The 22,289-nt window shown below is 41.6% G+C and overlaps 1 protein-coding gene across 1 annotated transcript in view; it reads left to right on the top strand.

Annotated features, from left to right (window-relative positions):
* Positions 1-4,046: 4,046 nt before the first annotated feature.
* Positions 4,047-22,289, top strand: part of SLC15A2 (solute carrier family 15 member 2) — a 21,123-nt gene continuing 2,880 nt past the window's right edge. The window contains exons 1-19 of the mRNA XM_072419075.1: positions 4,047-4,182; positions 6,225-6,312; positions 9,531-9,672; positions 10,445-10,537; positions 10,684-10,783; positions 11,191-11,281; positions 12,187-12,264; positions 13,710-13,792; positions 14,110-14,196; positions 15,455-15,544; positions 16,347-16,391; positions 16,623-16,655; positions 17,556-17,644; positions 17,747-17,828; positions 18,523-18,765; positions 19,133-19,179; positions 19,727-19,831; positions 20,218-20,311; positions 21,794-21,946. Coding sequence (XP_072275176.1) covers positions 4,084-4,182; positions 6,225-6,312; positions 9,531-9,672; positions 10,445-10,537; positions 10,684-10,783; positions 11,191-11,281; positions 12,187-12,264; positions 13,710-13,792; positions 14,110-14,196; positions 15,455-15,544; positions 16,347-16,391; positions 16,623-16,655; positions 17,556-17,644; positions 17,747-17,828; positions 18,523-18,765; positions 19,133-19,179; positions 19,727-19,831; positions 20,218-20,311; positions 21,794-21,946 — 1,842 coding nt within the window. The 5' untranslated portion in view covers positions 4,047-4,083. The remainder of the gene's footprint in view (positions 4,183-6,224; positions 6,313-9,530; positions 9,673-10,444; positions 10,538-10,683; positions 10,784-11,190; positions 11,282-12,186; positions 12,265-13,709; positions 13,793-14,109; positions 14,197-15,454; positions 15,545-16,346; positions 16,392-16,622; positions 16,656-17,555; positions 17,645-17,746; positions 17,829-18,522; positions 18,766-19,132; positions 19,180-19,726; positions 19,832-20,217; positions 20,312-21,793; positions 21,947-22,289) is intronic.

Genomic DNA, 22,289 nt, shown 5'->3' with positions numbered 1-22,289 from the left:
GTACAGGAGAGGGTAAGAGACCGCAGACATGTTACAGGAGAAGGTCAGAGAATGCAGACATGGTACAGGAGAGGGTAAGAGACTGCAGACATGCAGCTAGAAACCAAGTAGAGTGGAGTATAAGTGATCCCTATTCTCCCACTCCTCTTTGGCTGTTGGACAACCACTGAATATGTAACTCCTGTTTATTCAGTGGGGCATTAGAATGTAGGCTCTTTTGATGTGGAGACTGATGGGACTCAGTGTTCTCTGTACAGCACTACAGTATATGTCAGAGCTATACAAATGTATAATAATGATGTGCGACTGTTGGGAAACATTAGAGTGTCAGCTCTTCTGGATAGAGTATGATAGGACTGTACTCATACAACAATTCAAATAGCAGAATAAACAGAAGTCAAACATAGGTGTCAGATATCTCCATTATACAGATGTGATCATATGAGCAGCTGGCAGTGTTCATTTATTTAGGGTGGTTTATATGTGGAGTGGCTCTTTAAAGAGGATCACCATGAACTCAATATTTAAGGTTTACGCAGTGGAACAGATTTACCTTTAGTTGCTCAGTCAGCTGATTCTGACTCCGAAGCTTCTTGCAGTTCGGCTTTTGAATTTATTATGGAAGCCTGGCATTCCAATCTGCTTTCAATAATTGCAGGATTAGTATGGCATAATGACCCTGTTGTATATAATTACCTGTAGGGAAAGCCCTGCCCTCCTGTAAACATTCACCGAATTCTTAAAGCTGAACCCTGGACAGAAATTTAAAAACAAACACTTTATTTACTTATACAGAAGCATGAAATGTTCATTTAAATACAAACAAGCTAGGTGGCCACATTTTGATTGCAGTCTCTGTACATTGCAGCTTAGACTGTAAAGGTGGTGCAGCACTTGGAGCCAATCAGGCACTCTGCATTCACATGTGCTGACAAGGAACACTGACTAGGGGGAGAGCAAAGGGATGGACTGGTCAGCCTGCTGCTGTGCATCCACAATCCAATCACAGGCTGGGGGCGGGAAGGTGACCAAACTTTATTGGCTAATTGTAATAAAGATAATCCAGGTCATTGATTGGGGACCTCCATGTGGCAGAGCTGAATAAATTGCAACACATAATATGCCACACAGGCAGAATTATTTTGACTCATCTACTTAAATTCTGTTTAGCATCCAGGGGCCCTATTGTTGGGGTGTTAATATGCAAATTATGGGGATTCCTCCCAGCAGGGGGCGGGGCATGTCTGGATCCAAACTTTAGAAAGCCTTTAATGAATCAGTGCCCAGATCAGTGTGTGGTCAGTGTGTCACCGACTCCAGTAAACCAATAATTGCTGGAGGGCTCTCAGCTGTTCCCAATAAAAGCCATTTTAGTAATTTCTGCATCTTGCAAAGCTTGAGCTCACCATGTGGCTTTCAGCTGATAATACTTCATAGAGGAGAACAATTACTAATTTATCTGCGGATTATTACAAAGCTCCTCTTATCCCTCCTCTCAGCAATCACCGCCAAAGAAATATGGAACAAACTGGAGACAGAACAAAACGTGGAAAACAATCCGTGAAAATCAAAATATTGTCATCGGAACGTATTACAGTCATTATTATTATTACACAGATAATATAGAACACAATTGAAAGAGCAAGCGGCACTGATACCATGGAATAGGATTCATCCCTCCACTGCTCAGAAGTAGCTGGGCTCCAGGATATAATGTCCATTCTCAGTTGTTTGTGTTTTGGGCGTAAAACTGAAGAATATTCTGCTTGTATTTCACCTTCACTGGTTCCCACTTCCCTCACTATCAATGTGAACCCTGGCAGGGTGCTGTACATAGCTTTCTGATACTATCACAGCACCCTGCCTTGGTGCTCCTCCCTAGGGCTCCCACCCGGATGCTAGCAACATGTGGCCCTTGGGAGGAGGTATACAAACATCAGAATTCTAAGACTGGTGAATATCAGGCTGGAGTAGTGGGCGTTCCTAGGCAGGCTGTATGTATTTCCATAAATTTTACCATCTCAGGTAGCACCCACATGTTATGCTCCAGTAAATGAAAGGGATGGGGCCAGGGACAGTCAGACTGGGGAGGGAGAGGCAATATTACCCTGGATGTCCCGCAGCTTCTGGTGCACATCATGAGAGGCTTGCAGTGTGCAGGGAAATCAGTGTAAATAAATTTAGTCCAGGAGAGGAGCCGGTACAACTGTGCAAGACAAAGGAGAGGCTGGGAGGGCAGATTTAATGATGGGAAGGCTGGGAGGGCAGATTTATTGATGGGATGGCTGTGAGGGCAGATTTAATGATGGGGGGACTGGGAGGGCAGATTTAATGATGGGGGGACTGGGAGGGCAGATTTAATGATGGGAAGGCTGGGAGGGCAGATTTAATGATGGTAAGGCTGGTGGCAGATTTAATGATGGGGAGGCTGGGAGGGCAAGGCTGGTGGCAGATTTATTAAGGATAAGGCTGGAAGGCAGATTTACTGCACTTAGTTTAAAAATTTGATTGCAGAATATTGGATATTGAAGTCAACATCCCTGTGTTACAATAAGCATGGCAGCAGATGCATAGTAGCAGCAGATGGGTGGGGGTCTCCATCACAGCGGTCTTATCATTATCAGTCCATGTGACCGATTTGCTCCCACTTTCCCATAGCAATGACCCCAGGTATTCCTTGTGTCTAGGGAAAAGATTGGGGTTTATGTAGAGGACTTCACACAACCGGGAGCAGCCATCTGCCAGCACAAGCAGCTCCAACTCTGTAGAAGGTAGAACTCTGCCAAGGACAATTTCTTTAACTTTGGACTGGATTGGATCTTTATTGCTGTTTGTGAACCCAGTGGGGAGAACTTCTGACCAGCAGAGCTGAACCTCTCAGTCTCATTTTCTAGAGCATTCTTCATAAACGTCCATGGTGTCTTCATGACACAATAATGATGGATCATAATACCGTTGTCCCTGCCCCTGGTAGATGCTCCATATAAATATTGGACATTTCAGACTCAACAACCTGGATATGGAAGGAGATCCCACAGGTGGCAGTAGGGATACGGTGAGGGAGTAATGGACCACCCCATCCAGAAAGAAACAGAACAGATATTGGGTGAACGGTGATTCATCCCAGTCATAGTATAACTAGAACTAGTTAGTGACAATAATCTGAACTTGTACTGTAATGCTGAAAATGTTTTCTTGTTCATCAGCTACTATCAGCAATATGAGGTGCAGTTTGCACTTTTTTCCTATGAAGCTGCATAGAGTAATATGTGTTTGTGTGTGAATTGTGGTGCAGCTGCCCATAGACATTTCACAGACTCCTTATAGCCGAACACCATTCAAGCAGCACAAGCAGCAACATGTACAACATGAAATAAACAAAGTGAGTTATCTGCCAGAAGCCTTTCAATTCTGTCCAGATGCCAGGTAGTACATCCGGGATGGTGACAGTACTATAGCGGTGCCACACCAATGAATCATATACTCTGATGATCAAGCAGATAAAAATACAAATATTAACACATGGAATATATGTTTTAAATAGTAAGCAGAATGAATGCATATAATTTGCTATCAGCCTCTTGCAGTGTTCATACAGCAGGGCTGGAGTGTGAGAGGAAGAAGCAGTAAAGGACAAGATTTGTAAGTGTTAGTAAACTTCAGCTAAGAAGTAATATGGTCTCCTCCCTTGCCAGATTGGGCAGTGCATTGTGGCAAATCTGTGTAAATCTCAGGAATGAGTGGACACTAACACCAATATTTTAGCAGGTATTTCATCTGTGCATCTTTTTGCCAGGAATTCAGCATTTAAGTTGTTTTTCCATCTCTTGTATCTGTAAACTCATTGTTTCTTGAATGGTGGTTAAAATCTGGAAACTTTTAGGTGCAGCCTTCCAGTAGGGGTTTCCCTGCAGTGTGCAGGCTGTTCCATTTGGAGGTTTGCATGGTGTCCCCGCATGATTATAGTGTCAGAAAAGTTTGAGTTAATTGCAGAGGACTTGGGAGGTGAGCTGCACCCAGTGAGAATGGGAGGGAAGGAGAGGCTGGAATAAGAGGACACAGAAACTCCAGGACTCTGGCATCATGTCAGGCCTCATACGTGACCAGTATATTCTGTCCTCCACAGGGTCGGGGATCAAGAGGTTTTTCAGCAGAGAGTCATCGCCAACCAAGAAAGTGCCGGTAAGTTGTCCTGCAGCCACTTAACCATTTTCTGACCAAGAACTCACCGGGGTACAGGGGCTGTCATCCAAATGCGCGAAGTTCTGAGCCGGAGAGGGACATCAGCCTAGGTTCATGTAAGATCGGATATAATGTTTTTCTGCCTCGCTATTATTTCACAACAGATTCTGGCAACAAACATGCAGAGTGATTACACTGAGTACAGCTTAACCCAATACAGCAACTCCTGCTCCACTATGCCTGTTACTCCTGAGAGTCCTGTATGGTTTTTATTACTATGTAGGGTCCTGCTCCACCATTTTCAGTACCAGGAAGAGTCCTGCTCCACCATAAGCAGTACTATGGAGAATCCTGCTCCTCCATGTTCAGTACCAAGAAGAGTCCTGCTCCACCATAATCAGTACCAGGGACATTACTGCTCCACCATATTCAGTACCAGGGACTGTCCTGCTCCACCATATTCGGTACTAGGGAGAGCCCTGCTCCACCATGTTCAGTACCAGGAAGAGTCCTGCTCCACCATAATCAGTACCAGGGACTGTCCTGCTCCACCATATTCATGTTCAGTACCAGGAAGAGTCCTGCTCCACCATAATCAGTACCAGGGACTGTCCTGCTCCACCATATTCGGTACTAGGGAGAGTCCTGCTCCAACATATTTGGTACTAGGGAGAGTCATGCTCCACTGTATTTATCACTACAAACAGCATTTCTTAATCTTTTAACCCCAGAGAAACCTTTGAAATAATTTTCAGGTTTCAGGGAATTCCAGCTAAAAAATATAAATATTTATACATATAAATGTATTGGGAGTCAGTAGGAAAATGCACCTTGCACTAGTGGTAAGAGTGAAGATGCCTAGTTTAAAGTCGGAATGACATCATTACAGAAAACCAAAGAGAGCATTGGAATCATTCCAGTGACTCCTCCAATTGTTCCAGTACCATTCAGACCTCATCAAATGGGAGATCATCAGCCACAGCTCAAGGTACCCCAAGGAACGTCTGGAGGGGATGGGAATGGCTGGTATGAATTATACAAAGTATATTAGTAAAGCTGGTAAATACATATAGAATAGTGCTCCACTGTATTTATTACAATAGAAAGGTCTAATCCACTGCATCTGTTATACTATGTAAAACCAAGTGTCAAATTTCAAGAATTAGAAAACATAAAATGACATGAACGTGAACAATGGTGACCTATAATCATATAGTCTGCACCTTCAGACCAAAGACTCCTAATCCTGCACTTTTAGACATAAGATCAGACCAGTTCCTGCACCTTCAGACCTCAGATCGGCCCCAGTTACTGCACCTTCAGAAGATCAGACCCAGTTCCTGCACCCTCAGATCAGCCCCAGTTACTGCACCCTCAGACCTTAGATCAGACCCAATTCCTGAACCCTCAGATCAGATCCAGTTCCTGAACCTTCAGACCTCAGATCGGACCCAGTTTCTGCACCTTCAGACCTCAGATTAGCCCCAGTTACGGCACCTTCAGACCTCAGATCAGCCCCAGTTACTGCACCTTCAGACCTCAGATCAGACCCAATTCCTGCACCCTCAGATTTTACCCAGTTTCTGCACCTTCAGACCTCAAATCAGATCCAGTTACTGAACCTTCGGACCTCAGATCAGACCCAGTTTCTGCACCTTCAGACCTCAGATCAGCCCCAGTTACTGCACCTTCAGACATCAGATCAGACCCAGTTCCTGCACCCTGAGATCAGACCCAGTTCCTGCACCCTCAGATCAGACCCAGTTTCTGAACCTTCGGACCTCAGATCAGACCCAGTTACTGCACCTTCAGACCTCAGATCTGCCCCAGTTCCTGCACCCTCAGATCAGACCCAGTTCCTGCAATTTCAGACCTCAGATCAGACCCAGGTATTGCACCTTCAGACATTAGATCAGACTAGATTCTTGCACCCTCAGATCAGACCCAGTTCCTGCACCTTCAGACATATATTTAAATATTTATTTGGCAATGTTCTAGGGACTCTATGGAGCCATTCACATATTTTGTGTTCTCTCCTGCAGCGAATATGTGGAACCAACTACCCGCTGAGTATTTTGTTTATCATCGTCAACGAGTTTTGCGAGAGATTCTCTTTCTATGGAATGAAAGGTGAGTGCAGCCACTGATAACACAACCCAGATCATATTGCTAATTTTTGCACCATGGATGTACAGATGGAAGCAGGTCAAAGTTTCGGGGTAATGTCATAAAAGCCTCAATTAGCCCTGACCTTGGAAATCATTTAAGCTTTTATTGGCCATAAATGGGGCTGGGTGTAGCTGCTGGATGACAATCTCCACTGAAATAAATGAGATAAACAGATAAATAGCAGGCAGATGGTTATCAATACACTGCAGCAGACAGGTACAATGCTTAGTAATCAAGAAAATTCAACCGATTTCATAACGGTTGGATTCCATTTAATGCGTCTTTTCCTTGATGGCCGTTTATATGGTCCAACATTCTGAACTCAGCTATGTTCCACTCAGTACCTTCTGCTTTGCAGCCTTGACCTCTGTGGCTGATATCTGTTTAAGTGACAACCATTTAATCCATGGAGAGATTTGACCCAAATATTTCCTACACCACGATACCCCCATTAGTTCAGTCCATACCAATAAATAGGGCTTCCCATGCACGGGATAGGGAGAACCTAATGAGGGCACTCTTGGAAGAAAGGCTGTGCACCTCTAGTGAAAGGTGGGTACAGGGAAAGGAACAGGGGTAGATTTAAGACTAGGTGGGCTGCACTCTGGAGTAGGGGGGAATATCTTGGAGCACAGGTACAGTGGTCCTTTGAAATACACCCCTATAACTGGTGATTTAACTTTTTGAAGTGCGGGTGATATTTGTTCCTTACTGAGGCACATAGGTAACAAGGAGTATGTGGTAGGAGCCTGGGGGCAGTATGAAGAAAACTAATATTTTATTGGGTGGTGGAAGATTCAGAGCTCTCTGTGATTTGTTATCTCTGCACACCTACAATACAGGATACAACAGGAGAACTGAGAATACAAGGAGAACACAAGGTGGGGTCACCAGCAGGAGAAAGGTGGTCCTGATTCTGCAAAATAGATAGAATTGTGGGGTCACCATCACTTGAGGGGTCACCAGCAAGAGCAAGGAGGCCCTGATTCCTATTATGGATAGAAATGTGGGGTCACCATCACTAGAGGGGTGTCCAGCAGGAGGAAGGAGGTCCTGATTCCTCTACGTAGATAGATCTGTGGGGTCACCATCACTAGAGGGGTCACCAGCAGGAGGAAGGAGGTCCTGATTCCTCTACATAGATAGATCTGTGGGGTCACCATCACTGGAGGGGTCACCAGCAGGAGGAAGGAGGTCCTGATTTCTCTATATAGGTATAATTTTGGGGTCATCGCTAGAGGGGTCTCCAGCAGGAGGAAGGACCTATTCGGGGCAGGGTCCTCTCCTCCTCCTGTGTCACGGTCTGTATCAGTCTGTCATTTGCATGCCCCATTTACGCGCTGTGTAATATGTTGGCGCTATATAAATACCGTTTAATGATAGTAATAAGGACATGGACACCCAAAATGTGTAAAACCAGAGTCAGGAAGGTGGGGGACTCTCAATACAATGACAGCAGACTTCGTCCTCTAGGGTTGGACGAACCCTATAAATAACTTGCAGGGTTCTGAAGCCATACAAAAAATATTGCGATAATGCGATGATGCAATGCATGCGATATGCAGTAAGGCAAAGCATCGCTAAACTCAGCGGACAATTATCTCCGTCTATTGAACTCCACCGACTCGCCAACACAAATAGAGTCACACGGGGCACTTTGCACTAACAGGAATTGGAATGATTTGCCTGCAGTCAGAGGAATCGATAGAAATTAATTTGTGAAACAAACTTCATCGGAATGCGAGATGTGATGAGTGAACGGTGCTGACGGATGCAACGCCAACAAATGTTAATAAGACCATCAAAAAACATTGCAGGCCTATTTTTCTTCTCTTTCTGCTAAATTAAAAAAGAAAAAAACAACAATCTAATTATTTGTCTTCTCCAGAGAAACTGCTTCGAGCAGAAGCAATATTACAACAATGTAAAAAGGGTAAAAGATAGAAGATCACATGATCTGTCATGGCCAATAGGAAGAGACAGGAGTACTTAACATGCTTTCAGCATTTAACATTCACCCAATGTCACTTGTCACATTCATATCAAAAGAGGAAAGATAATAATTACATTTTTTTAATACTTATAGACCCACTTGAAGATAAGATAACACTGGTAATAAAACTCTACTATCAAAGCAAATATCATATATATATATATATATATATATATAATATATATATAATAGACTAAATATAATGATATTATGGTTAATGTGCATTTGTTTGCCTGGAGTTCAGATTTAAGGCAGACAGAGTTCAGTCAGTTACACACAGGCTGCCTACAAGCATGCAGAATTCTTTTGTACAGTTAGTGTTGGGGATACCCCCCTCCAGCATCACCCAAAGCCTAAAACATAATTTTTGAGGTCGACTTTCACCTTAATTTGGCTCATGCATTGAATAAAAAGCAATAGCAATGATATCTGGTATGATGTTCACCATTCTGGAGACGACAGCTGCACCAGCTCAGTTTAAAGCAAACCTGTCATCTCCTCATAAAGAAAGAGATTTGTGCTATAAAATCCTAGAGGACATTACAGCTCCTAATAAAATGCAGAATTCTGTGTTCTGATTAGGGAGGAGTAGTGAGATCTGATGGGGGTAGTAGTTATATTGTGATGAATATTCTCTGTACAATTGCAGATTCCTCGTCTGCTGTGTATGGGGTCACACAATGATTTTCTCCTCTCTGGGGGTCTCAGCGCTGGACGGGCTGAGACATGAAATCCATATCAAGAACAGAACGCAGCCCTCCCCCTATCCCCAGATTTGATGCCGTGTCTGCTCCAGTCTCTGTTATATGGCAGCCAGGCGGAAATATTCCATTTGGAGAATTTCCACAGGACACGAAAAATCTGTAAAAGACAATTGGAGCTGCAGAATACCAAAAAACAGAAAAAAAAGTTTATAGTATTAAAAACGTTTTTGAAGTCCAAAACATATGAAATTAAATTTTACCATCATGGCCGCACCCCAAGAATAAGGGAAATCAATTGTTATATAATAAGTGATACAACAACGGCTGATTTGCAGGTTGTGCTCAGTCTGATATGTTTCAGACACTTAACAATGACAATGCAGCAAGGCACAAATCAACCAGTCATGTTTTAGTTTTGTATTTAGCAGTCTACCTGAAGTAGTAAATGATGAGATATTAAAAAGAATTGTCTCGATTTGCAGCTGTCCTGACCCTCTACTTCCTGAACTACCTGCACTGGAGCGAGAATCTCTCCACCACCGTCTACCACGCATTCTCCGGGCTGTGCTACTTCACCCCTATCATTGGAGCCCCCATCGCTGATGCCTGGCTGGGAAAATTCAAGTGAGTTACATGACGTTCTATCACAATGAATACAATATTGTACAATCAGCTACTTCCCAGTCATGGGCGGAACATACCAGTCAGGAAATTCTTTTAAAACAAGAATTTAAATTGTGCAGAGATACGGCAGTGTAAAACTGACCAGTGGTGGGACAATAATATTCAGAGACCAAAGTTTTTTCTCCTAGGGGTATCTATGGGAATGAAAAGGGGAGGGGGGTCAAAGAGCCAAAGAACTAGGAAACCCAATGAAAGTAGAGTCTGCCAGCTTCCATACACTGACACTTTGGCCGCCCTGTGTACCCCTTTTTGCAGTGTGTGTGTGTGGGGGGGGGGGGGCAGGCATACTTAAAAACTCTAATGGTCCCACTTAACCTATCATTCATGGGTCAAAGGTCATTTAATGTATTATAGATGTGTGAATCTGCATATATATTCACCAAGACTAATATGTTTTGATCACCTCTGGCCCATGGAAGCACCCAACTTGAACCTCATTTCTAAATACCATCCACTATTGCATGAAGTAGTGTAATTTGTTGTCACCAAACATGTAAACATCTCTGCCTTTTATTGCCTAGGAGAGGGGGCACTATTTCTTCCTCAAGAGAGGCCAGAGTTAGAAAAGATGTAGAGCGCCCCCTCTGTTCATGATCCAGCAGGTGAATTGTCTATCAGTGCCTATAAGTAATGTTTGGTGTTTCTTGTTGCAATTCATATTTGTGATTACAATTCAATGCATATAATGATTGACATTTCTCTTTCCCTACAGCACCATCTTTTGGCTTTCCATTTTGTACGTGGTTGGTCATGTAATCAAATCCGTGGGGGCCATTCCAGATGTGGGAGGCACAGAGGTGCACGTGTAAGTATGACACCCCATGATAAATATGGAAAAATCTGCTCACATAGACAAACCCCTGGGTTTCTCTTTGACTGATGTATACAGAAGATGAGGGGCAGATAAGTAAACCGGTTGTACATAATCCTCCGTCTCTGCCTATTTCTCAGGGCTCTCTCCATAGTTGGTCTGGTCGCTATTGCCTTTGGAACCGGCGGTATCAAACCCTGCGTGTCGGCCTTCGGTGGTGATCAATTCGATGAGGAACATGTAAGATATTAGATTTAAAGATGATAAAAGTCCATGGCAGCTTGGTTTATAGGGTTGCTATAGTCAATCAACTGCATGTTGGGCTCAATTCACAAGCAGTCTGTCAATTATATCAGTTTAAAATCATTCATATTCAGAATGCAGTCGTGCATTTGACCTGCAGTTGACCTGCACTTAGCCTGCTTCAAGCTGGTTTTACATTCATATAGACCTGTATGGGAATGCACAAATATGCTTCAGGTTAGCAAAAGCCTTGTAAATTGAACCTGTTAGGATCTGTGGTTGGTTAAATAGTTTATTCTTAGTAGTAATAGTTTATATATCGCTATCATCTTCCATGGCGCTGTACAATAGATGATATAGTGCACACAATGAATCAATAATTTGCTCTTTTTTTGCTTATGTAGGTAAAAGAGAGAGGGAAATTCTTCTCCATCTTCTATATGTCCATCAATGCCGGCAGTCTCATCTCCACTTTTGTGACACCAATACTTAGAGGTCAGTTTAAACTGCCCCACCCGTGGCAGGTCCTCTTCATCTGATATTACACATAGGGGCAAAATTTTAAAGCAGCGAAAGATTGGCTCAGAAAACATTGCCAATTTTTTTTTCTGGGTCGAATACTTATCAGCACATTCACCCATTACATCTTCTTCCATTGGCCCAGAATCTGCATTGAGTTTTTCAATGGTTGGATTTTTCACCAATATTTTTATGTATTTAAAGTGCAGCCAATGTCGCATTCACCAGCCTTGATTGTGTTTTATAATTTGCCCTGTTTTAGGTAACAAATTATAGATTTTTTTTTTTTTATTTTATAATCTTTTCATGGCTTGGCATTACCAAATGCACTCACAAATTCCTCAAGTGCATTTTTGATGCATTGCAATAAAATGTTCAGATGTTAAAATAATGTTTTTATGTTTTGCATACATTTTCTTCCTTTTTACTTTCTTAAATGAGCTATTTAAAAAAAGACATATTGCATTATTAATGCTATTCCATGGATTATATTATAATGTGTGTTCAAACAAAAAGATGCATGCAGCAGAGTTTTATGAAACAGTAATGCATTGCCCTATAATGCAAAGCATAGAGCTCAGAAGTACTAAGCGTTATGCATGCTGTGATTTTGCTTTGATCTAAAACTTGAAGATGCATTGCGGCCTTTAAGTGCATATTTATCGCACATCTGACCCCCTGCAAATAATGATTTATACTGAAGTCCTAACTCACACTGACAATCGTCCCTTAAACACTATGCAGCAAACATTATAAACCCCCAGATCAGTGTGCTCGGGGTCCAGGGATAGGAAGATTGCAGATTCACCTTGAAATCCCCTTTATAATTCTCATTGCATTAAAGCCACCGCAGCCTCTCACGTCACCTTTCTGTCTCACAGGAGATGTCAAGTGCTTCGGGATGGATTGCTACGCCTTGGCGTTTGGCGTTCCGGCTGCATTGATGTTTGTTGCGCTGAGTAAGTAACCGGTTTTATTGGAGGTTTTTTATTTTGAAAGCTCCAAATATTGTGCAATGAAAGAGAACAAAATGTCAAGAATGAACCTGTAAAATGATAAAATCAAACATTGTAACCAATAAATAAAATTTAATAGGTTGTGTGTTGTCCACAATGGGCTGCAGGATTCTCAAGCTGTGTACAGATGTCCAATGGATGATTGTCGCTGGAAATGATAATTTGTGATAGTTTCCAGTGTCCGATGAATGAACAAGAACTGTACACAGATCTCTATTCTGTTCTATGGAGGAGGGGACAGGATAAGCGAGCAGCCCCCCGCTGTGTTCTCCTCCATAGGACTGTTAGGGACCACTGTACACGGCAGATTTTAGAGATTAGCACAGCCATTCATCTCGAGCGGTGATTATCTGATGTGTGTATACAGCTTCAGACATTGGCATCTGTGTTTTGTCTGTGTGCCTGTGTGTAGGATTAATATAATTTAACCCTTGCGAGTCGGACACTATCAAATTACAGCAATAAAAACCTAGATGTTGGGATGTGCGGTTGACCCCCCTCCGGGGTTGCACAGTAGTGCTACTGAAGCCAACATCACATGGACAGATCATAGCGGACAGACAGACATTGCACCGTCTCCTCTGTCCCTGGGATCATAAATGAGACAGACAGACACAGACCATGCAGCTTGTGATCAGCATGTGATTGATCAAGATTGATCGATCACAAACATGCAATACATCATCAATTAAAGTATTGAAAGATGAAACACATACGTATCAGTTCTATTGTAAAAATCTATTAAAAGATATTACTGAATCAGCCGTCATTATGATTGGTTGTTTGAAGATATTTATCATTCAGAAATGATCAATACAATTCCACCATGGCTTAATTGATATATAAATGACGTCAGGTGACCCCTGTACACATCAGATGTTCACCCAAGGACGAGCACGACCGTTCATCTTCGGTGATGATTATCTGTCGTGCATACTGTATACAACCTTAGTCTGTAGTTCATGATTCTTTTTCAGTTTGACCATTGTAGCCATGTCAAATGATCTGATGAATAATCATATTGATACGCGTGTGTGATCACCTTTACATCGTTTTCTCTGTCCCCGAGTTCAGGAAACGAGACAGACAGAGCTTGTAGAGACATTTCTCTGTTTCTCTCTTTCCACCAAATCAGTCAGTTTGCTTCATGAATAAATCACAGAGAGTTTTTTTTTTATTCTGAGTTTGGCCCTGGGGCCCCTGTGTCCCTGGTGTGCAGAGCTGACCCCCTCATATCTGATGAAAGCACTGTGTATGTGCCAGGCTATTTGTGAATGATTCCCTTCATGTAGACAGGAATGCAGACGAAGGAACATCAGGTCATGTAAGGACACATTGAGCACTTTGTACAGGATGTCTGACAATGTACTTTCTTTTTTCTCCTCCAGTTGTGTTTGTCGGAGGTAGTGGGATGTACAAGAAGAACCCGCCGCAAGGAAACACCTTGGGCAAAGTCTTCAAGTGCATCGGAGTAAGTGTGACAACGGGGTCATTCCACCCAAAGTGATATTTACTTTGTACAAAATATAAAAATCATCACAAAGGTCTCACCCACAGACTCCCTAGTTATATGCCAATCAGGAGGACAGTCTTTAGACTGCTAGATAAAAAATGATGGGAATTGTTGTAAAAATGTCACATAACTGTATCTCTTTAATGACACTGAACAAAATACCCCTGGGTCTTGGATTGCTCCCCATAATTTGGACTGTTTTTGCGTTTTATTTTTCTATCCCTGGCATGGAGGAATCCAAATCTTCTCAATGTTTGTGTTTTTTTTGTTCTTAGTTTGCCCTCAAGAACCGCTGGAGACATCGCTCCAAGCAATTCCCCAAGCGGGCGCACTGGCTGGACTGGGCCTCTGAGAATTACTCGGTAAGTGTGAACATTCATCCTTACGTTTTGCTGATAGGTTATCTCAGCCTCTCTTCTCTGCTTCATGGCATTTAATAGATCATGGCAGATGTGAGCACAACGAGTGTCCCCAACAAAGTCACGTTCCTGGGGCTGCAGGCCATACTCCATTATTATTACAGAAACAGACAGCAATAAAGGATACAGATTTAAGACAAGGCTGACACCAAGCAAGTAATCCCATCTTTTAATGTGAAAAAAGGGGAACAGGAAGGAGGAAGGGTAGCCCAATATTCAATAGTCAATGTATTAAGCCTTGTGTGCAGTGGTAGGCAGAGAGTTCCAATTGGAGGTTAAAGGGTCAATCTGCACACCTGTCTCCATCTATACCAAAGGACTGCAGCCAAAAACTAGAAACGAAGGTGCACAAGTATCCCAGGTTCCATTTGCCTTTATTCAGTTCCATGGAACAGTGTGACTCCTGGCTAAGTGCAATCACAGCATTTAGTTCCAATTATTCACAGGATTTTCCCATTGTTCTTTAAAAATTATGCAACAGTCAGAGGTGAACAGAAATATGGATTCAAACTCCCCCCATGCTGTCAAAAGTTCCTAAAATTGGCTAAGGAAACCATTTCTAGTAATTTTTTAAACATAATTTGAAAAGAAAATCCAAATTTTTAGGTTCTAAGTTACACAGATTTCTTGACTGATCTGACTAGATTTGATCCGACTTGATTTTTTCATTCTTCATACTACTAATTGGTATTCAACCCTGATGAAGGGGATGCATATCCAAGAAACACACTGGGGTTGTTTTCAATCAACCAGCAAGGTGCACATTCAGGTCCTTCAATACAAGGAGGGTGTAACCCTTGGAATTTTGAGTCATGGTCACCTTTTTAAAGTTGGACAGCTGAACTAGGTCCCCCCCGGATACTGGACACCATATAATGACAGATGATGTCTGGCCCTTCTACATAGTGAATATTATTTATATAGCGCCAACATATTACACAGCGTTGTACAAAGTCCATAGTGCAGTGTTAAAAACCCAACCAAGGTGCCCAGCCTTCTCTTTTCAGCTGTGTAATCTTCTAATAGGCAAAAGGTACCAGGTGCTGCCAATGGGTGTTCAAGAATCTCATCACCAGATTATTAATCACCAATTCTATATAAACCTGTTACAAAGATACACAACTTCTGAAATCACTGTTCAATTTGTAATTCATGTTTTTCTCATTTTAATTTTTCTGCCACTTATTTTGTACAACTTCAGAAAAAACTGATCACGGAAGTGAAAATGGTGACCAAAGTCCTGTTCCTGTACATCCCCCTCCCGATGTTCTGGGCTCTGTTCGACCAGCAGGTAATTTTGGAGTGGGGGGTATCCTACAAATCACAAAGTTTTCAATAGCAGGTCAGTTTTAGATTAAATAATACATTGAGATATTGCCCCATGACTAGGGGTAACCAAACCAATCCATGCTCATAAATAATCAGGTCATTTTATTGGTAATCTGCACCATTTAGTTACCCCAAGGGGTTTATTTCCCAGTCCGCATAACTGTACAGAGGTTTATGTCAGCAGAATCATCTCCATTTTCAACTATTTCGGGCAGATGAAAGGCTGACTTGCAATGTAAAATATTTGGACAGCAAGTTAAACATTGGCAGTAAAGTTGCAGTAAAATTAATTACCATCGGAAACAGGAGTCAAATTCAAAAAATATATTATTATATAAAAATATATTTGCAATTATCTTATTTGTCCTTTCAAATAAATAAACTAGCCAACTACATAAATAAAATATAAGGAAACTCTACCATGTAGCACAGCCAACCTGTTGGCCTGACCCTTCTCTTCTGCAGGACAGCTTGGTCATTTCTCCACCCCCAACCTGTGATTGGACAATGAGTTAGCAGCAGACTACTTGTTATTTGGCTAGCCTGCTTGTTCTGGATGAGGGTCCACACCGATAGCATAGAAACAATATCTCCTTATGCACTACATTGGTACATCAGTTAAAGCAGAGGACAATTAGGGTCCTCGAACTCATCATTTCAGTTCACAGATTAGATTTTCCCATTGATTTATTGACCATTTCACATCTAACATCCTGGCAGGAGTCCACGCATTCATACAACAAACAATATCTGTTACCTTTCAGGGGTCACGATGGACTCTTCAGGCTACAAGAATGAATGCGGATTTCGTAAGTGAAGATTTATTTCCACATTTCAGTCAGCTGTACCCATATCGGGATTGTGAAAGTAGTGTTTACATTCATTGCTAAACCGCCAGAGTCATTTCCACCTTTGTTTGGGAATTTATTGTACTGTTTGTTTTTGGAGATCTCTGCCTACAGCTTAGAAAAGATAATAAAATATTGAAACATTTGTATCCCCTGTGAATGCTAATGTATTTTTTTCTATTTTATTTACAGACTGCATTTGTTATTCAGCCAGATCAGATTCAGGTATGGAATTGGCACCATATTTGTATATTTCTGTTACAGATATATGCTGGATCCTGCACCTAATTAATATTTTCCTAAACATATTGATTGGAAGGTGCAAAGCTTTGGGATCCTAGACCTCCTGCCTCCTTTACATGTTGATTGAATAATGAATGGCATTTCCTGATCATTGTTCCCAAAAACCTAATAAAAAACAGGTCTCAATCTTCCACAGTCCCTCAATCAAGATATGAGTATTGAGCATCTCTAATCTCTAAAACTCCCTCTAAAATTCTCAGGAGAAGAGGCGAATCTTGCTTCTTAAATTATGGACTCACTAAGTCTGTTTATATAATAAAACATAAAAGAATACAGTAACTAAATAGGATAAAATAACTAATAAATGATATGTGTTTTGTTTGTCTCTGCCAAACAAATGCACTTTATTTGCATACTCATGCAGAGGACCTGGACTGAGTTCTGTATCTTTATATTTATCTCTAATCTATTACAAGCATTGTGGAGTGTTGTATATTGAATGTCTAGCATTAGAACCAGGTATTTATATTTGGTATGGAACATCCCTCTGCAAATTCTCACTAACAGTTTTTTTTATAAGAAGCTCAATCTGACCTCACAGCATTTACAAAGGGTTTTTACAAATCTGTCCACTCTAAATCTACTTAATCTCTCCCAGTTGACTTCATACCGTGTTGCTGTAATGTAGGATAAGTGCTGCTGTCATTTGGCATCCAAAACAATCGAGATTTGTTTAGCTTTAGGTGTGTTGTGTTGTTGGCCCATTCAATAATAATGGACTTCCTTAATGCTCATTGGCATTTATTACCATTTTTAATCAGATTTACATCCTTTCATTTTCACTATAGCAATGTGACATTAAAGGTTATCTTACCTCCTCAGGTCCTGAACCCACTTCTGATTCTCATCCTTGTCCCTGTGTTTGATCTGGGGATCTACCCTCTGGTCAGGCTGTGCAAGATCAATTTGAAGTGAGTAATAAAGCTGATTCTGCAATCTATGGCCATTGCAGTGACCAGTACTGTGTTTCTATAAGCTGCTCATTTACCTGTAATGATTCCTTCTTTCCGCAGGCCCATTGCTAAGATGACCATCGGCATGCTCCTGGCAGCTCTGGCGTTCGCTGTTGCCACTGTTGTGGAGATTAAAATTAATGTAAGCCAAAGTCCCATGTGTCTTACCTGCCTTCAGCTATTACCTATGCAATATTAAATGTGTTGTCAGCAGGAGGAAGTAGGTCCTGGATCCTATATAGATAGAATTGTGGGGTCACCACCACTAGACAGGTCACCAGCAGGAGGAAGGAGGTCCTGATTCCCCTATATAGAGAGCATTGTGGGGTCACTATCACTAGAGGGGTCACCAGCAGGATGAAGGAGGTCCGGATTCCCCTACATAGATAGAATTATGGGGTCATCATTGTTATAATGTGGGGTGCCTGTGGGGGTCAGTGTTATGATCTGGGGTTGGTTCAGTTGGCCAGGTCTGGGTTCAGCAATGTTATGTTCTCAACAAATGAGGTCAGCTGACTCCTGAATATACGGAATGTCCAGGTTTTTCCATTCATGGCGTTTTCTTCCTTGATGGCACAGCTATATTCTAAGATGACAATGCCAAGACTCAAGGTATGAAAGAATGGATCAGGGGGCATGAGACATATTTTTGTCACATGGATTGGCCACCGCAGAGTCCAGATCTAAAACCGATTGAGAATCTTTGTGATGAGTTGGAGAAGACTTTACACAGCTCTGACTCTCCCACCATCAATGAACCCTGGGGAATAAAAATGTAATGACAGTACATAGGCTTATTGAAACCATACCATGGTGAATGTGTGCTGTGGTGAAAGCTAAAGGGGGTCCAACAAAATATTTTTACTTTTGGCCAGGCAGAGTACTTAGCAGTCAAACCTAATGATATCTGTGTTTTACCTCTGCAGGATCCAAGTTACACAAAGTTAAATTTCACCGACACTACAAAAGTGACCGTGGCGATTCCTGGAGCAAACAAGCAGTGCACATACGACATTAATGAGAAAAAAACGTATTCTTTACTGATGGATGTAACGAATGATGAAACATATTGTAGAACAGTAAGTTATGACGAATGGGTGGTCTGTGATGGGTGAGGGGAGAATTTAGTTAAATTCTTCCAGTATATTTCTTCTTATAAAGGTTTTGTATTGATCTGTCAGTGTAATGTTATTATTTATGGGTACTACTTATGACTTATAGTTGGTTCCCCAATATTCACAACTGTGATATATATTGATGTTGAATAATTACATTGTAACACTCTTAGATTGTAAGCTCTTGGGGCAGGGTCCTTTCCTCCTCCTGTGTCACTGTCTGTATCTGTCTGTCATTTGCAACTCCTATTTAATGCACTGCGCTGCATAATATGTTGGCGCTATATTAATCCTGTTTAATATTATTAATTAATTCCATCTTGTTCTGTAGATAATAGATCCCAATGTAAAGCCAGCCAATGGATTAGCAGCAGTCAGGTACGTCCTAATATTATGTGCCAATGATGTATATAAAGGAAATGTTTTGATGTGCAAACTCTGGGTAGAGTAATGAAGTTAAGGTAGTAGAGAAGTAGTAAACATTTGCTGAGCTTAGTAAATGGGTTAAGTTACATTCTATTCAGTTATCGATCACACATTATGCAAAGTCTGATTCAATTGCATCATTGGTATTTGAACAAACTTTATTTACTTTACACTGTCTACATCTTTACTACATTATAAGGAGCTTACATGATGTCTGTTGAGAACCCCATTAGAAGCCCCTGTGTCTGGGTGACAACGCAAAAGCAATTGTATATGGCTATAGATCAGCAATACTGAAGATGAAAACATGACATTTGTTAATGATACACAAACATCTTCAGTATAGCTGATCCTTTATTTTGACAGATTATTGTTTTGAGCAAACGTAAAAAAAAATAATGAATATATTTGTTATAGGACAAAAAGAATGTATATGATGTGCATGACCACAAAAAAAATGCCACAATTGTTTGTGTAAATCACATTTTTTTTTTTGCAGATTCCTGAATTTGCTCCCACAAGCCTCCAATATTACGATTGGTGATCAAACAATAAACATTGTAACACAAAACATATCAGAATATCTCACACAGAAGAGAGGGAAGTGAGTAAAATGATTACAGATTTTCAAGATTTGACTCATTGGACCTGATTTATTAAAACTCTTCAGGGCTGGAGATGATACACTTTTATCAGTGAAGCTGAGTGATCCAGCAAGCCTGGAATAGATTTCTTCAAAGTAATTTGCTATTTGCTAGTAAATGTTTTGAATCCTGGATGAAATCCATTCTAGATTTGCAGGATCATCCAGCTTTATTGATGAAAGTGTTTCTTCTCCAGCCTCGGAAAGCTTTATTAAATCAGGCCAATCTAGAGAGAGGAGAGAAAGATAATATAGATGATGAATGGATGGGCAGATGGATTTGTTTCCTTTCTATGTTCCTTCAATTGCTGTATTCATTCCCTTACGGATGCTCATTTTCTCACCAGTACAAATCTTAAGGTGACTTACAACACAGATGAATACACCATTGACATTGGTTTACTGGACTTTGGAGGAGCGTACACAGTCGTACTGAAGAGTGTAAGTAATATTTTCTTATCTGGCAAGCAACCCAACAGCCCATTATACAGTGTACACTATATGGCTACTGTTTGTGGTCACCTGACCATCACATCTACATGAGCTTGTAGGACATCCAGTACTAAGATAGTGGCCATTAACTTGGAGTCCCCCCCCCATAACATCCTTTACTCTTCTAGGAAGTTTTTCCCCAAGATTTTGATCTCCAAGATCTGGTGGAATGTGCCCCCTTTTGTGAGGTCAGGTACTGATGGTGGAAATTTGCCCCCATAGGTAGGGTCAGGTGCTGATGTTGGGGGAGAAGATCTGGATCACCATTCAAATTCATCTCTAAGGTGTTCAGTAGGGTTGGGGGTCAGGGCTCTGTGCAGGACAGTTCAGTTCCTCCACACCAAACTGGTGACCCCATGTCTTTATGGAGCTGGCTTTGTAGTCCATATACTTTATGCCATAGCCATATGGAAGGTATTAGCTGTTCACCAACATTTGGCCACAGAGTGTATTTATTCTTTAGTACAGCTGGGGAGATATGCTAGGACTTACAAATCTGGTTGGAATTGAGCAATATGCCAAAATGTCCAATGCTGACATTCTGCTATAATCAGTGTTAGTAAAGGCACCCTAGTAGTTGTACCTAAGGCAGCAGCCCTTGTAATGCGAAGGCCCCAGGTCTGGTGCTCCCCTGGTAGCCCTTGCCCCTCTGTTTTGTTCTCTATGCAGAGTAGCACAGAGATGGATACCTCCCCAAATGTTTGTGTCTTTTCCTTTGTGTATCTGCCCCCTGCTACTAACTTCAGTTTTGCAGGGTAGCTACACAAAAATTTCATGTCATGTGACATCAAATACAAGAAGCTTCTGGAGCTTTGTGATGGTGGGTATCTGCACAGAAGAGAACCCAGAACCTGGGGGGGAGGGGAGATATACTGCCACTGAGTTACTTACTATAGGAGGGAGGGGTGGTTTGTAGTCACACCCTGAACCATGCTGATTGCTATTCAATCACCAGTCTGCCCAAGAAGCTTTTAGTGCCAGTGAATGAGTGGCATGCATGAGCGAGTGGCATGCATGAACAAACACTACATATTCTATATTAGTATATAGTTCTCTGCAAGAGATGTTAATCTCCATATTAAATATGGTTATTTCTCCCTGTGTGCCAGAGAACAGATAAGGAAGTTACATCGCCCGCAATGATCAATTATAAACCAAGGAACTGCTTGCTGACCGCTTGCCAATATCCAAAACACAGCAACCCTTTCTATATAGACAAGATATGACATGTGCTGTGTTCTGTGTCAGAGATCAGAGGAATTGCATATCATTAGCCCCTTCCACCACCAAAAGCAGAATGAATAATATTAAAAAATCTAAACATTTCCTCCATATAAATCTGCAGAAGGGTCTTTACTATTTTTTGACAATTAATAACCCATCATAAGCTGTCAGCTGTTTTGATCTCACATGTAAATTTTTTCCAAACAGACGGATGATGTCAATAAAATCATTAAAGCCTACAAGGTGGAAGACGTCAAAGCTAACAGCATGCATGTGGCATGGCAGATCCCACAATACTTCCTGCTGAGTGCCGGCGAGGTTATGTTCTCAGTCACCGGTTTAGACTTCTCCTACTCCCAGGTAAAAAACCTCAATGAGATAACAAGTGCTGAGGATTTCAGTGTAGCACAGGCAGCATTGTCAGCAGACTACAGGAAGATGGGAGTAATAGAGTTTAGTGATGTGAAGGGTTACATGGGGTGAAAGGTTACATGTTGGTGAAGGGTACAGGGGGTGAAGCGATACATGCTGGTGAAGGGATACATGTTGGTGAAGGGATACAGGGGGTGAAGGGTTACATGTTGGTGAAGGGATACACGGGGTGAAGGGTTACATGTTGGTGAAGGGATACATGGGGTGAAGGGATACATGTTGGTGAAGGGTACAGGGGGTGAAGCGATACATGCTGGTGAAGGGTTACATG

Source organism: Pyxicephalus adspersus, chromosome 7 (genome assembly GCF_032062135.1).
Source record: "Pyxicephalus adspersus chromosome 7, UCB_Pads_2.0, whole genome shotgun sequence".
Lineage (NCBI taxonomy): Eukaryota > Metazoa > Chordata > Amphibia > Anura > Pyxicephalidae > Pyxicephalus > Pyxicephalus adspersus.
The sequence above is the reverse complement of the archived record's forward strand: the minus strand, read 5'-3'. Positions and strand labels throughout refer to the sequence as shown.